The sequence below is a fragment of the Rhinolophus sinicus genome, chromosome 2 (genome assembly GCF_057876585.1).
Source record: "Rhinolophus sinicus isolate RSI-liver-muscle chromosome 2, RSI-T2T, whole genome shotgun sequence".
NCBI lineage: Eukaryota > Metazoa > Chordata > Mammalia > Chiroptera > Rhinolophidae > Rhinolophus > Rhinolophus sinicus.
In genome coordinates this window covers 30217433-30234530 of record NC_142502.1, presented here as the reverse complement: position 1 = coordinate 30234530, position 17098 = coordinate 30217433, and the positions used below count along the sequence as shown (strand labels likewise).

General features: G+C 38.0%; 1 protein-coding gene across 10 annotated transcripts in view; it reads left to right on the top strand.

Annotated features, from left to right (window-relative positions):
• L3MBTL3 (L3MBTL histone methyl-lysine binding protein 3) overlaps positions 1-17098 on the top strand; it is a 105192-nt gene that overhangs the window by 26544 nt on the left and 61550 nt on the right. For 7 of the 10 annotated variants that reach the window (XM_019729426.3, XM_019729420.3, XM_019729421.3 and 4 more), the window contains 9 exons: positions 2265-2376; positions 2741-2815; positions 4242-4401; positions 5479-5614; positions 7475-7559; positions 9072-9163; positions 11216-11320; positions 15125-15260; positions 16838-16929. In XM_019729426.3, coding sequence (XP_019584985.2) covers positions 2265-2376; positions 2741-2815; positions 4242-4401; positions 5479-5614; positions 7475-7559; positions 9072-9163; positions 11216-11320; positions 15125-15260; positions 16838-16929 — 993 coding nt within the window. The remainder of the gene's footprint in view (positions 1-2264; positions 2377-2740; positions 2816-4241; positions 4402-5478; positions 5615-7474; positions 7560-9071; positions 9164-11215; positions 11321-15124; positions 15261-16837; positions 16930-17098) is intronic. The other 3 variants (XM_074333567.2, XM_074333569.2, XM_074333568.2) reach the window with 3 other exon arrangements.

Genomic DNA, 17098 nt, shown 5'->3' with positions numbered 1-17098 from the left:
TCATGGGATTCATAGACCCCTAAAGTCCATCCCTGGCTTACAGGAGTTAACTGTGTCCCTAAGTGCCATTGGTCTTTACTTTGTACTTGAACTATAGGTCAGTTACTGGCAATAAATACTAGGAGAGAGAGAAAGGGTTAAATTTTGTATTGTGGGAATATTGCCTTTTAGCTCTGAAAGTATTTGAGCCTCAAGTTTCCAGGTGTCTTAGGTCTGAATTTCTATTTGAAGATTCCTCTTAGTGATGGTATCTTTCTTAGTGTTTGAGCTGCCCGGTGGTTTGTAGTTTAGCAGCAATTTGGAAACTTATGCTCCAGGAGAATTCCTGTGTAATGTAATGTGTTTGGTGCTTTCTCACATTTTGTAATTGTCAAAAAACTATAAATTAACATCAACATGAAATAAAAATTACTTACCTGCATTGAATTTTAAAGTTCATGCCTATTGTTTTCTTAAATTTTCATTCAGAATTTACTTTCTGTCATGTTCTTTAATATCATTAATTAATAATCATTATAGCTTGTTTTTTCTACTCTTGCCCAGTAGATGGTACTGTCAGCTTTATTTTGAAATATTCTGTTTTCAGTGTTTATCATTTTAAAATTAATTTCTTTTCCAAAAAGTAAAGTTATTTTTACATCTTTTCTTTCCAATTAACTTTTTGTCATCGCCTGGACTGCAGTTTTAGGTTAATCCTAGGTAGATATAGGGAACTTGTACTTGGAATATGTATTAGGGAGGAAACCTTTTTGCTTTTCTTAACTATTTCAACTCGTTCCATGTAGAAAGCATTTAATGCTTGTGGACTATGTGCAAAAAATTATTTAAGGTGCTATTTTTTCCTGATGGAAAGAATAATTATTAGTATTTTTTGCTTAAGATTTTTCTGACTTGTGGTCCGAATCAAGTTTGGTAAAACAAATATTTCTGTTGGCATGTTAACTGAATCAATTTTTTTTCAGTTTTGGAAATGGAAGGCCTCATTTTAATGCTGGATTTTTCCATGCTCATATATATGTCTGAAAGATCTAAAAACTTTAAACAGAGCTTTATTATCCTTTTGAATTTTGAGCTTTATAACTCATCACCTGTTAAAATTCGTAGACTCATAATGTCATTGTGTTTTATGGAAAAACAGAAAGAATACAGAAAACGTTGAACTTCATGAACATGAGAATAAGCCCAGCTGTTTCGAAGAGGATGAGGCTCACACATAGATTGTGGTTAAGCCTTCAACACATACACACACACTGTATGACCAGGCTTTACAGAAACGTATTTTGTTTGCAGCTTGCCATTAAATGAGAGGACATTTTCAATATTTGGAGTAAAAAATGTCCATGAAATCAAAATGCCCTTACTTTTTAGTGATAAAATTGGCCTGGAGCTAGTAGACTTGTTCATATTTCATTGATATTGCCAGTTGTTTTGGATAACTAAAGGTGAATGTGATGGGGAATTCTAAGGAGCATGAAAGAAAGAGGAAGTGTAGGGCTGGGAGTCACGTGATCTGTGCTTCCACCGTCCTTGCTCATAGTTTGGAATATAACAATATGGATACATGTTATAATTTTTGGAATAAAGATAATTCCTTCTCTCTGAACTAGGTTAACTTGGGTGAGACAGGTTGATTCCTGAGGAATCAGTAATTCTCCTTTTACTAATTTTGATGATCAAATAAGCTGTAATATAAAAAAAAAGTCTTAGCAAAAAACATGGTGTTCGAAATTACAGGACATATAAGTGAGCTGTCAACTCTACAGGACAGTGCAGGGTTGGTTGTTTATATCCTTAAAAAGTGCCTTGATGCGGCAGCCGGATGGCTCAGTTGGTTAGAGCACCACCAGCTCTCAACAACAAGGTTGCTGGTTCAATTCCCACATTGGATGGTGGGCTGTGCCCCCTACAACTAAAGACTGAAAACGGCGACTGGACTTGGAGCTGAACTGCGCCCTCCACAACTAGATTGAAGGACAGTGACTTGAAGCTCATGGGCCCTGGAGAAACACACTGTTTCCCAATAGTTCCCCAATAAATTTTTTTTTTAAAGTGCCTTGCTGCTTTGTTCTAGTGCCCTTCCCCGAATTCCAAAATTACTGAAATGCAAAGGGCTTAATATCGGTAGAAGGCTTGCGTAGATATAATTGTTTAAATTAACTTTTAAAACATAATTAATGTTCTTAAAGACTATGTGTCAGCCATTGAATGATTACTGCTTTGAACACTTTTATAAATTTTGCCTCTTTCTGCCATGTTGTCTCTAGTTTCGAGTAAATGAATTTGGAGCCCTGGAAGTTATAACAGATGAGAGTGAGATGGAAAATGTTAAAAAAGCAACAGCTACCACAACTTGGATGGTACCAACTGCTCAAGAAGGTAAGAACGGGTCATCTGCATTGCCATTTCTTTCTTTTGAAAGTTTTAAAATAAGAATATTTAAGGTTTTATAATAGGCTGGAACTTTGAAAATCCTGGGTGATCTTCATGTCACATATTCTTAGGTAAATTTCTGTAACGAAACTGATATGTTCCGAGCTTTTATATTTTTAAATAATCATGAACTGTCTTCTTTCCTAATGCCAGATCTGTAATAGCACCAGGTTAATTGGAAATTATCAAGTAAATCCATGTAATAGCCTACCCAGGTGATTTAGCCAAAAGCCTGCCACTTTTTTCTCATCTACTCCGATGGTTGTAACTAACACCTATATGCTGATGACTCCTAAATCTATATCTCCAGCCCCGACCTCTCCCCCGAGCTCCAGGCCCGTATTTCCACCTGCCTACTGGACATCTCCACCTGGATGTCCCACAGGTACCTCAAACTCCACATGTCTAAAATGCGATTCATTTTCTATTTCTTTCTCCCCTCCCCCTAAACCTGCTCTTTCTTCTGTAACCCATATTTCACTTGACGGTAGCACCATCTACCCAGTGGACAAGCAAGAAATCTAGGAGTCATCCTGAGTTTGTTCTCCCCAGCCCCAGCCTGTTACTTAATTCTCTTGGTTTTTATTTCCTAAATGTGTCTCAGATCTGGCCTTTTCTACCTATTATCACTGCCACTGCCTTAATTCAGGCCCTATCAACTCTCACCTGAACTGTTGCAGACATCTCCTAAAAGAATCATTCTGCTTCTGATTTCACCCAATTTATCCTGTACACTGAATTTAGAGGAACTTTTGTAGATTGCTTATCTGACACTTCACCAATTTCTTTTTATCTCTTTAGCAAAACATACAAAGATCTGGGTGACCCACACCCATCTGCTTGCTTTATCTCTTTGCTCCCTGTTCTGTTCTTTGTACGTTGTGTTCTGGCAATGCCAGCAGTACTGAATTACATGTAATTCTCCCGACACATCATGTGGCTTCATGCTTCCTTGCCTTTGTTCGAGCTGTTTCTTCTGGCTGGGATGCTGTTTCTCTCTTTGTCCAGCTGGTAAATTCCTTTTTGGCTTTCAAAACCCTGTTGAGGCTTTATATCAGAAAATCCTTCTCTGACCTCACCCCATGCCGAATGAATCACTTACTCCTCTGTACTACTTCTGGAACTTGTTCGTGCTTTAATTACTGCATGTGTCACATTTTATTATAAGTATTGGTTTTCTTGCCTGTCTTCTCTTCTAGACTGAGAGCTCTCTTGGGCAAGGTCTATACTGTCATTTTCAGTGTCTAGCTTAAAGTGGTGCCTAATAAGTGTTTGCTGAATGAATGATTAGCCTAACAATTCAGGCAAAAGGAAATGTGAGTTCCTAAACAATTTGGATAATTATGATCCAGGAGATCTGCTTCATTAAAAGGAAAACAGAGAGACGTTGATTTAGCCTTAAAAACAAAATTACTAATCAAAAAGTAACCATGAAATAACACAGATAACCCTTTTTACGTTTTGTCAAGGGTACATCAGTAAAATACAGTTGTGTAGATTGATGGTTTCATCATCTGAATTTACTGTCTATAAAGAATTTTCTTTTACTCTGAACTCTGTAGAGACAGCCTTGGACAAGCTTTTATTTGTCTTTTCTGTAGAACTGATCTGTTATATAAATTATTTGAGTGATTTCTGCCAAGCCCATTCTCTTCTCTCTCCCAAATGCTATGGTTTGATCATTCATTCATTCACCAAACATTCTTCTTTTATTGTGTTGCTAACAAAATTATTAGAAGAAAAAGTTGAAATGTGTTTTGGAATGTTTTCTGTCATGGTTTTAAATTTTGTCTCTGCTTTTCATCTTCTAGTCTTTTCAGAGAAGACTGGGATGCCTTTCAGGTTGAAGGATCCAGTGAAGGTCGAAGGGATTCAGTTCTGTGAGAACTGTTGTCAGTATGGCAACGTAGACGAGTGTCTCTCTGCAGGGAACTATTGCAGCCAGAATTGTACTCGGCATATCAAAGACAAGTAGGTTTTTGCTCCCTTCCATCTATAAAGTGGGTTTTAGAGTCCAAGGTCATGGTGCTTGGGAATACAGAGACACTCTGACCTCTGTCACCCTTTTATGCCCTTTCTTTTCTCAGAGACTTTTCTTTTAGAGACACATGGACCTTTATCCCATTTCTGGTCCTAGTAACTTCAATCCTGTCTGATCTGAGCTTTACTGCTTATGTCCTACCTGCAGGACAACTTCTGCCTCTTCCTTAGTCCTTGTTTTTATTAATTCGATTGTTCCCCAGCTAAGAGTAAAGTTCTCTGGGTACATACACATTTTGATGATACTGATGGTTATGGAAACACAGCTTTGTCTCTATTTGGGGGGTTCTAAGGTAACTCAGCTATAACGCTACAAATGGAATAAAGCTGATTGGAAGTCAACTGAATGAAGATGGCCATAGTGAGTAGTGCAGTGAGTTACGTTACTGCTGATCTCAAGGCTGTCAGCTGGGACAGACAGTGGTGTGACTTTTGGGGGACTCTCTGACAGAGTTCAGCTTATAACCAATAAAGTGTATTTCTTGTATATAATTTTACACTACAAATAAATGAGTTGACATTTATATTTTAGTGGCGTTTCCCATGTAGTTTAATCAGCACAGGCTTGTGAATTGTCTGTTTTTGTTGGCCAGCTGATATTTTACAAAGTTACTCTTGGCCTTTTTCCGTTGGACTTGTCATTCTTAATGATTGCTAGTTCCTTGCGCCCTGAAGACTTAAATATCTTTAAATGACTTATTCTTTTATTAGTATGGATGGCAGATGTGAAAGACAAATAATTTTTACCTTGTTAGACCGTTTCACATGTAGTGCAGAGCCCCTTTTGAAATTAACATGTAAGCTAATTTCTACTTTCTACTCTGACAGTGTCATACATGTTTGAAGTATTCCTTATCTGTGATAGTCTAATGCCAAACATTTCTCTTGGTGGTTAAATATTTTCTACTTTGGAGGGTGCTATTTTTTTTTAAATTTTGCATTGATATTCAACATGTAGATGTTTGATAGGTATTGTTTCCTGTCACTATTTTGGGTTTATAAACACAGCAGAGATCAGAAGGAAGAAAGGGACATAGGAGAAGACAATGAGGAAGAAGATCCTAAGTGTAGTCGGAAGAAAAAACCAAAACTATCTCTGAAAGCCGACTCCAAGGAGGATGGAGAAGAGAGAGAGGATGAAATGGTTAGTATCTCTCACAGGGGTGCTTTCTAAGTGGGTAGCACCACAGTCAAAGGCACTGGCTCTGCAGCCAGTTATTGAATTCAGATACTGCTTCTGCGACTCTCTGTGTCACCATCAGCAAGCACCTACCTATCCTCTGTGTTGCTGACCTCATCTCAACGTGGCAATAATAAATCATAGTACTTCTTCCTCAGGGTGAGGAAGTAGGATGTCTTGGAATTTATTGCTGGAGTGAAAGAGGCAACAGCAAAATCTTTAGTGTTGCAAATGAATCTTCAGTCCCTCTCCATAGCAAGTTGCCAATCATGTTTTGGTAAATTGCAGATAGATCTCATAAAACTATGTGAGTAGGTAGAAAAATGGCAGATAAAGGTCAAGTATATTTAAGGAGAACTAATTTAGAATGTGTGAATTAAAACAAAAATTTTATCCCTAAAGTATGTATTAATAGTATTAGATGAAAAAAGAACTTTGAGATCTTGAAACATTTCCCTTAAGATCAGTATTGAGCAACTTTTATTTGCTAGTCCCTGTTTTAGGAGCTGGAAATGCAGGTATGCATATGACAGCAGGAGGATCAGATCTTTTTTGTCAGGGACATTACCTTCTTACTAAGAGGACATAGAATAAAATAAACAGGAGAAATGTCAGCCTGTGGTAAGTGCTTTGCTGAGAATTACAATTGGGCATTAGGACTGGCTGACTCTTTAAGTCGGGTTTCAGGGAGGCCTCCCAGAGAAGGTGGCACGAACAATGTGATCCGAATAATAAGAAGGAACAGCTTCCTAATGTTAGGAATGAAGGGCCCGCTGGGCTATGGATCAGCTAAGGAAAAGTCCCTAAAGTAATGTGTAGCATGTTTTGTTTGAGGAAATAAAAAGACAATGTAGTTGAACTTTGGGGGTTAGGAGAGAGTGGGGTAAGATGAAGTTGAAGAGGTCCAGGTGATATAAGGCTTTATGGTAAACCAGAGTAATGAATGGGTTTCCGTTTCGTTCTGAGTGTGATGGGAAGCCATTGGAAAGTTAAAGGCTAGGGAGTACTTTGATAGGATTTATGTTTTGAAATGATGGCTCTAGCTTTGACATGTGAGAGTGTGAGTGGAATCAGGGAAACCAGTTTTGGAGTTTATTGCAGTAGATTAGCTAAGGGCTGTGTAAGACAGAAGTCAGTGGATTGGGGGTAGATGTTAGAGGTAGGTTTGTCGGTGTGAGGGAAAGAGAAGAATCGTGAATAACTCTTAGATTTTTCGCTTGAACAATGGACTAGATAATGATGCCATTGATTGAGAATGGGAAGGCAAGGCTGGGGTGCAGAATCTAGAACCCTTGGGCTTGGTAAATTTGAGGTGCTTATTACACATCCAAGTGAAGCTCCCAGGTAGGCAGTTGGATATGTGAGTGTGGAGTCAGGGAAGAGTTCAGGACTGAAGACACAGACGGGATACCTGGTAGACAGGTGACCTTTCGAACCTAAGGAGAGTGATTGGATAGAGAAAAGAAGGGGATTGGATTGGAGGAGATATCAGCCAAGGGACTGAGAAAGAAGGGCCAGTGAGGTGTGAGAAAAATCAGAACAGAGAGGTCAATGAGCTAAGAGAAGAAAGTTCTTTAAGGAGGGGGAGCAGGATCTGTGCTCTTCCAGAGTGTAATTCTTGGAAACGTTCTTATTTTGTAATGACCTCAAGCCAAAAGCAACACAATTCTCAAATGACCTATATTCTTACTTTCCTTAAAACATAGGAAGTGAAATTGAAGGGGAGTACAAAAAAAAAATAACGCTTTCTAACAGCTCTCTAACTTTTCGTTGGTGCCAATTTCATGAACTTTTAAAAATCATTATTTTCCTTTCTTATTATAGGAGAACAAACAAGATGGAAGAATCCTGAGGGGTTCTCAGAGAGCCCGAAGGAAAAGACGAGGTGATTCGACTGTATTAAAGCAGGGTGAGTTGATGAAAGAAAGGTTTTACTTGTAACTTGATGAAATTTAAAAACCTTCGCACAGGTAGACGTTTTACTTTTAGTTGTAATGTACACTAGGTCGGTTAAAGTGTTGCTTTGGGTTTTTCTTTGATTAACTTTTGTCCATAAAAATTATGATTTTGAAGTAGATGGGAGAAAATGGAAATTAGTAACTTTCGAGTAGTGTCAGGGCAAACAGGAGACCATCATGCTTTACTTCTGCATCAAATAGGCTTCATTTACTTTTGCACTTTTACCAGAAACCTCTGTTCTTGTTCGTTTCCTAGGATTTTAAGTGTTGAATGTTCCCTCTCAAACCACAACCTCCTGATGTGGTACATGTTTTCTTTCATTGCTCCACAGGCAACATTCTATTCTCCTGAGGAACCCAGTCCTCGGGTCCTTCCCTTTAATCCTGGAGCAGATGAACTCGCCACCATATTCAGCTGGACCTTAGGTCATTTCCATAGAGGCTTCAGTGTCCTCCCCTAGGCTTTGTCCCCTTGACCTGCCACGTCTGTCCAGCCAGCCCTTCATGTTAGGTACCTCCATGTTGCACAGCTCCGCTCCCGACCGGCCCGTTCAGGTTATCCCTACACACCAGGGCCACGGCAAAGCTCCTCTTCCATGATTGGATGTATTCCTTGCTTGTTCATCTTTTAAGTCTTCAAAGAGTTTGAAATATTTCTTCCTGCTTCAAGCACACAGCCTAACTTTGACATTTGGAGACATGACCTTCTATTTTACATCACTCAGATTAAATGGATTGAATTCTTATTTATTTCACTTTCTGCCTCAAAACTATCATTAACCTTTCTTTCCCTACCCCGTCAATTCTATTCCCAGGGGCCTGCCTTCTCTGCGGCTTTGTTTCTTTAGTCATTTATTTTCCCCCTTTAGGTACTCAGACATTTTTCTCTTCATGAGCTCCATCTTAGCCTGTTCCAATCTCATCCCCAAAATACCTTTCCCCCAATTTTGTTACCTATCAAGCTATCGTATTCTTCATTTTATTTCCATTAGTTGTCAAATTAATCCGAAATAAAATTGATTTTAGCTGACTCCGTATCTTTAACATATATTCTTTTGCTGCTGAAAATCTGCCCCTTACTGAGTTGATTTTCTTCCCTTTCTCCAAGATTAGGAGCCATTCCCTAACCAGTCAGTGCACGGGCCTTTTCTAGCCCTCAACTTCTTGATCTCTTAGGAAAAGTCTTTAGAGCATCCTGCCTGCAGAAGCACTCACTTCCTGTAGCTTCCATGTTACTGTTCTAGCTTGATTTCTTGCTCTGTCGTCTTCATTTCCTCTGAGTTCTTCTGCTTCTTTCTTTTACCGTCATAACGGTAGATCTGCACTAGAGTTCACTTCTTAGCTCTCATTTCTATAGACAAGGTGCCAAGAGGTCTAGTGGTAGTTAGAGTTCACAATATACATCTGTGATTTTTTTTTTTTAATTTGGCAATTCTGTGATTTTAATCTCACTTGCCTTTCAGGTTTGCCTCCTAAAGGGAAGAAAGCTTGGTGCTGGGCTTCCTACCTGGAAGAGGAAAAAGCTGTGGCAGTGCCAGCGAAGCTGTTCAAGGAGGTATGGGCCCTTTTGGAAACCATTGTCCGTAAGGGCCCTGGAGTTGCATATTAATCTGGAGTTAATATTGTCCTTTCCACTGTCTGTTTGAAATGTGACTTGGGATAATTTCTCAAGCATACTGTTTTTCATGTGTGGATTTACGTGGAGAGTTACCTCCGAGGGCAGCTAGCATTAATATATGCACACCTTTCCTGCATGCCACATGCATGGGCACACACCGACACATACGCTCTTTTCTCTCAACATTTACCAGGCTTTCACTCTAATTAAGAGGGATCCTTCCACTACTAAAACACTGGTAGGTAAAGAAACACTGGAATGAAGTTTCATGTCAACATCATGGCTTTGGAAGAATACAAATGAATTACTGAGGTTCACATACTATCACAAAAAAATCTTAAAAAGGGTTACTGTATTTTAACTATAAAAAATATTTTATCATAAGTGATTTAAAATCAGTTAAAAATATAGACACCAACTGTCATCTAGGTAGGAGCTGCTGCCGGTAGTCTAAAACGGGTCAGTAAACTTTCTGTAAAGGGCCGGAGAGTAAACATTTTTAGTCTTTGTGGGGCATCTGGTCTCAGTTGCAACAAGTCAACTCTGTGTTGTAATGAAAGCAGCTGTAAACAATATATAAATGAATGGATATGGCTGTAGTCCAGTAAAACTTGAATTACATGATCAGGTAGGTTGTATTTGACCCACAGACTATAGTTTGCTGACTCCTGGTTTAAATTATTTAATTCTATTTAATCATGGTATATAATAAATCTGCCACTGATACCTTGTTATATATGTAGGAACATAGGGAGTTTTTTTAAGTGATGGATAGTGAATGTAAGGATGAGTACATCTACACTAAGCATATTTAATTTAAAAATAATAATTATTACATAGGAACTTGTTACTATATAATTGTTTTCTGTAACTTTGGTCCTTTGAACAATGAACAATAGACTTTTACGTTTTTTAAAAAGAAGTTTAAATACAACTAATTACTTGACTCAGTACTACATTCAACGTGTATTTCAAAACATAAAAGTACCAGAAGAATATGAACTGTGATCCTCAGAGCCCTGTCCTCCAGGTCCCAGGTTTGCCTCTCCTGAAGTTGTTACTAATTCTTATATTCCCTTCCTAGAAAATTATATGTACAGATAAGCAATATGTATACAAACTTCTTCTCCCCCATCTTAAACCAGATGGTAACATGTCACACATACTGTTTTGGATTTTGCTTTTTTTGTTTAACTTAGTTTGGAAATTATTCTATCTCAGTTCATTTCCTTATTATCAATGCTTAATATTCCATCTTATGTCTGTTCCATAATAATTTAAACTGCCCCCTATTGATTGACATATATGTGTCATACAGTATATGCATGTGCTGTATATATGTCAATTGGCATATATATCAACAGGAAGCAGCTGAAATTATTATAGATCAGACTTACGTGAATACCATATGTATATATACGGAATATATATATATATATATATATATATATATATATATATATATATATACAGATCTTTTGTCATATAAATGTTTTAGTGAATAACCTTGTATACCTGTCATTTTCCACATATATGGGTATCTCTGTTGGATAATTTCCTTGCATTGTTGAGTCAAAGAGGATGTTTTCTTTATAGATATCATGAGATTGCTAGAGGCTGTACCAGTTTATATCCCTCCTAGTGATAGATGTATGTGTCTGTTTCCCTAGAGCCTTGCCAACACAGTGTTATCAACTTTCTGGTCTTTACCAGTCTGATAGCTGAAATGTATTTCAGTGTAATTTTACTTTGTATGGCTCTGACGGGCGAGGTTGAGCATCTTTTCAAATATGTGAGACATTTACATTTCCTTTTCTGTGACCTGTTTATATTTTTTGTTCATTTTCCATTGAATCTTTTAAAATTTTTAAGTTATTTATGAGTAGGTATTTATTTGGTTAAATAGTCTATTTAAGAATGGTAACTATTCCTGTTTTTAATAGAGTTTCAGGATAAAAATACTAACACTGCTGTCATTTTGCCTTGTAGTATCAATCCTTTCCTTATAACAAAAATGGGTTTAAAGTTGGCATGAAATTAGAAGGCGTAGACCCTGAGCACCAGTCAGTGTACTGCGTCCTCACCGTGGCTGAGGTAAGCTCTGCCTTCTCTTCCGTTTTCAATTAAAATGATGACTGGGGAATTTTAATAGTGGAAAAAGGTGCCACTTGTTGAGTGCTTATTACTTAATTCCAGGCATGGTGCTTAGTGTTCTATGTACATTACCTCCTTTAATCTTTATAAAAACCCTACGCAGGCCATATTTTTTCCTCTCCATTCTATAGATGAAGGAACTGAGGCTCAGAGAGGTTAAGTGAGGTATATAAGGCTACACGGCTTCTAAGTGGTAGAACCAGGAGTTGACCACAGGTTCGTCTGACTCCATAACCTTTGTCATACTGTGTTCCTTAACATAAGGAACAAATCAACAGATAATTTGTATATTTTTTAGTATTTTGAGGTATCTGTGAAACTTTTCAGGAAAAAAATGTCCAAGGCAAATATATATATATATATATATATATATATATATATATATATATATATGTCTAATATATTACTGAGAACACTTCGTAGAATTTATATTTTTTCTCCTGTGCTAGCCTCTGCCTTACTCCCTCCCTTGAGCCTGGGGTGAGTATCCTTTAAAAATTGTCCCCAAAAGAATAAAATGATCTTGTGTATTAGCTCTGTTTATCACAGCAATCTTTCAGTGACTTAGTGAATTTGTAAGAAGTTTGGCTTCTATAGAACAAGTAACATCTGACAGCGGGATGATGACAATCACAGTAAATAATAACACACAGTTATGTAGAGAGTATCATGGAACAGATGCTAAGTGCTTTCCGTATATTAATTAACTTATATCAGTTCTCAGAAAAGTTGAGTTTTATGAAAGCATTATGAGGAAGCATATTTAGTAAGTATAGACTGCTTTTGAGAAGCTTAGCTATAAAAGAGAAGAGGATCTTTTTAAGAGGTGTATGTTTTAATCCTTGGTTTTGAACAAGATTTATTTTAGTTTGTCTAGTTTTTATTATTAGCAATAATGTTTTCTCATCATGAAAACTTCAATGAGTATAAGAGCATATATTACAAAAAATGAAACTCCTTTCCCATCCCCTTCTCTGATTTTATATCCTAGCGATAACAACTCTTAGCAGTTTACTGTGTTCCCTCCAGATGTTTCCTTTCATGTAAAAATATGTACATGTGTATTTTTCTCTTTTTTACATATAAATGGTATCATACATAATATTCTGCAGCTTGCTTTTATGACAGTGTATTTTATGTATTATATGATACATATTGTTTTTAACTATTGGGTAGTATTCCATTTTACCGAATTGCAGCAATTCTTTTAATTACTGTCATATTGATGGACAACTGAGTGGTTTTCCCTTTCTCATCATTACAAACAGTGCCCCCATGAGCACTGTTGCAGGCATTAAAATTTTTGATGCGTGTTGCTATTTGTGGTCTAGAAATGTTTATCAGTTATTACATTCTCACCTTAAGAATAAATTTTACCAGGTGGTGAATTTGCAAATACGAAATCGGTGAATAATGAGGATTGACTGTATGTCACATTTTTTTTTTCAGCCCCAGTCCCTAGAGCAGGTGTAGGTGCAGACTAGGTGCATAGTTGGTATAATGGAACTTTGTCAGCCAGATGTTTCAGGAAGGATGTAGGAGCAGCAGTTTGAAAATGTTTTAAGTGATTGCTAAAGAAAGCAAGCTCTGCTAGGAAGGAAGTAGAAGGATCAATGTGCGATGCTAGAGCTTTCACTGAGATTGAGGAGAGAGGTACTGGGAGTAACCAACTGGGTTAGCAAACTGAGTAAGAGCACGTCTTCATAAGGCTGGATGTTTGGTAGTCAAGAGGCCGTGCAGTTTCTGATGAGACGATAGCCACAGAGAGAGTGTTTGAAGTGGAGAGGAAATACGGGACCCAAGGATCGAGGGTGCTGGATGAGCCATCATGTGCATGGTGGAACTACCCACGATGGAGAGAGAAAGAGGAAGCCAGGGAGTCTTGCCTGATGAGTGAGAGCAGATGGTTGGGAGGATGATGAAGATGAGGCGGCGCAGCCATGGAGCACACACGTCAGAGCAGCAGAGTGGAGCAGAGGCCTAGGAGCGTGGTGTGGCCTGAGGCCTCGGAGGCGTGGAGCATGGGAGAAGGAGCGGCCTCCACTTGAGGGAAGGCTTGAGGGGAAGAGTGGGTATGCCTTTGAGCAGGAGGTCGAGGATGTAGCAGGCAGTTTACCAAAGACCAGAGCTCCAGAGGCCATCGGGCATAGAGGGGAGCTAGGGCGGGGAACACAGGGAGGTTGACTCAAGGGGCAGAAGCTCAGAGGTGATCCTGAGAGACGAGAAGGATAAATTACTAACGGGGCTTGTTTCTTAGGCACTGACCAGAGAAAAGCGAGTATTAATCAAAATAAGTTTGCCTTGCTCTCAGGCTTAAAGAGAAGCAACCCCTGAGCTCCTTCTTGGCATGTGGTGGTTGTGGCCATGGGGCAGCCACCTACCCTTCTTGAGAGATTGTACTTCCAGGACTCCCAGTTTCCATTGCGGGTGTGTGGGGGGTGGGGGCGGGGGGGGGGGCGGTCAGCTCAGTTGTAAATTTCATATATGTACTATACCAATGCATTCTAATTGAAAAAATACTAATATATATAAGATAAATATAAAAAGTCCACCATTCCCTTTTTTGCTTCTTCCTTCTCACCTCCACTTTTCAGAAGAAATTATTAATATTTGGCGTACATCCTTCCAGACTTTTTTACTGTGAATTTACATCTATATGTACATGTAATTATATATGTAAATGTGTGTATAATACACATACTTACATGTTTATATGTGCACACATTAATATATACATACAAACATACACATAAATGCACACATGGACTCAACACATATATAATTTTTCTCATAACCTGACTCCCCCTGTACAGTTTGTTTTAGAGGACTTTCCACAGCAATAACTGTACAGCTCCCTTTTTATTTTGGCTTTGGTAATTGCCCTGGCTCTGGGCTCTAGTCTCCAGCTTCTTGTTCAGGCTTCAGCAGGGCAAGTGCTCCTGGAGCGGTTAGAGGTCTGGTGTGGTGTATGGTTCCACTTGAACACATCTGCTGGGCTAGTGGGAAGAAGATTGAGACGCTGAACTTCACTCTAAGAGCCCAAGGCAGAGTGTGACCCAGCTGAGACCCCATAAACCCATGTGACCTTTTTAACTCGGAACTTCCCCAAGTGGGGCTCTTTCAGCAGATGTACGGCCTCACCTTTCAGCGGGTGTTACATACAGTGAGTGCTTACTGGCATTCCAGGGGGCTTGTCTTATCTGAGTATGAACTGGGGAGGCTTTTTATTCTTCCAACCCAGCTACTGGTGGGGAGGAGACTCTGTTGACTTCTCTCTGTGTCTGTAGCAGCCTCGGCCTGGCTGGATATCACCTTTATAAAGGACAGGGAGCCAGCAGGCAGACAGTGTAAATACAGCAGGGCATCCATCCCGGGACTCTGCAGTTGCTGAGCGCCCTGTGCTGGGCTGGCTGCTTTGCTGCTGGCTCTCCTTGGTGCTTGTTTGATGTAGCGAATGAGAGAGGACGTGTGTACACTGGAAAATTACTTTTCATCTTTTATCCATGTGCTCCTAGTGTACCTGGGGATGATGCCAGAATACCGCAGCTCAGCTCGTCCCAAAATACGTAATAGCCTTTGCCTTTAGATTTTGTCATTTGCTTGCTTGTTTTTGTTGCTGTTAATGAGGGTGCTTTGATAAACATAAGCTACGTCATACTTGATGTCCATGTACACAGATATTCTGGTGTTTTTTCTTTTAGTTTCTTTTGTTTTTTATTAATCAGCCTGGTTTACCTGTTTCAGGTTTGTGGATACCGGGTAAAGCTGCACTTTGATGGATATTCTGATTGCTATGACTTCTGGGTAAATGCAGATGCTCTGGATATTCATCCAGTTGGGTGGTGTGAGAAAACCGGCCATAAGCTTCATCCTCCCAAAGGTATTGTCACTTTTTTAGTTTCATATTTTAAATTTAAAAACTTATTTTCTTATATGTTAATTTGGAATTTTTAAGAATTCAGACTTCATAATTCACATAGGCCCAAATTCGAGCTTATTGTCCGTGATGAAAAATATGTTTATTAAAGTGAAAGAAATTTCAAAAGTAGAATCCTATTGAAGAGAATAAACTACATTCATGTACTTATTGGCATATAAAATGACATTTGCATGATGCTTAATTTTGAGTATAAATAAATTTTAGCTTTAGATTTCTATTTTATATATATAGATTTCTATTTTATATATATATATATACTTGAAAAAAACTGATTAGTTCTAACCTGTTTATACAAATAAATTTATTTACTGATGTTTCACAATGTAGAAAAATCTTGAGAAACTTTGCATTGAGCTTACGGATCTTAATATTTAGTAGGTTGGAAAGGAGACTATAACACCAAAGTTTGGTTTGGGTGGGGCTTAAGCTAATAGCAATTACTTTTTTTTTAGTGAGTTCTTTATGTTACAGTCTGCCATTGATTTTGCCTGTCTCACATTTACACAAAGATCCAAGAGTAACAGATACCATCTTTTCCAGTCCATCCCTAATGTACTTAATAATATCTTATTCCCTTCTTTTTCAGCTATTATGTTCAGTTTTGTTTACTTGATATCAAACATCCAGGTTACTAGTTTGATATTTTTGGCCTGTCTCAGGGCTATTGTTTTTTAATGGACTTGCCATCCTTTGGTTTTAAGTGAGAAATTAATGGTAGAATGGTATTTTCAGGTGGCTGAAGGATTAAACAAAAACACATAGACAAATGTGGGTGAAAAAGAAAATGGGTAAGCCATTATATAAGTTGACCTCTTAGATACGGTGAATTATCAGCTGTTCTTTTCATGTTGCCTTCTGGACTTCAGTGGAAGTAGAAGAGAGCACCTGAGCAGATAAAATAAAATGTTCAATTTTCCTTTTTAAGGACGTGTTTGCTTTAACAATATTAAACATTAAATTGTGAAAATTAAGGCAAGGATATTTCCATTTTCTACATAATGAAACATCAGTAATTTGCCAGCATGCTTACTTCATAAATCTTGACTTGTCATTCTTATGGTGATAGGCAAAAAAGATTTTATCTCTTTTATTCCTGTTTTCTCCAGCTTCCCACTTGTTCCTACAAGTTAGCCTCCCAAAATAGAACAGGTGAAGGTAAAACAAAGAATTTGGCTACTCTAGCTCACTAGTCTACTGCTAAAGAATTCTGCCTAAATACTGATAAAAATGTCCTGGTAATAAAAAGAAGCACACCTGAGTATAATATGTATTTGTTTCCTTACACCTTTCATTTATATCCTTTGCCATTCATTCAGAACTTAAAAACATAATACAATTAGTTGAAAATAAACAGTCTGTGTACAGAAATTCATAGTTATGAATTATGATTTAACATGTTTGTTCAAAAAATCACTTGATGCATGATTTTGGCATGTTTGAGTTATAGATGAAAGTGGGAATAGAAAACTAAGGGTGAGATATTTTGATATCTTACTGTTGGTATGTGCTTACCCTAGGTTATAAAGAAGAAGAATTTAATTGGCAGACCTATCTTAAGACATGCAAAGCTCAAGCTGCTCCCAAGTCATTATTTGAAAATCAGAATATAGTAAGTATACCAAAGTGCTTTTTCTTTCAAAGGAAGTGGCTTTTGTGAGTGTTTCAGAGGATAAATTACAAGTGGTAACAAGAAGCTATAACACATTTTATTGCTTTCGTAGAGTACTCTTACCTTAATTAAACTTGAAAATTAGCTTAAAACCTTCATATCTATTTTA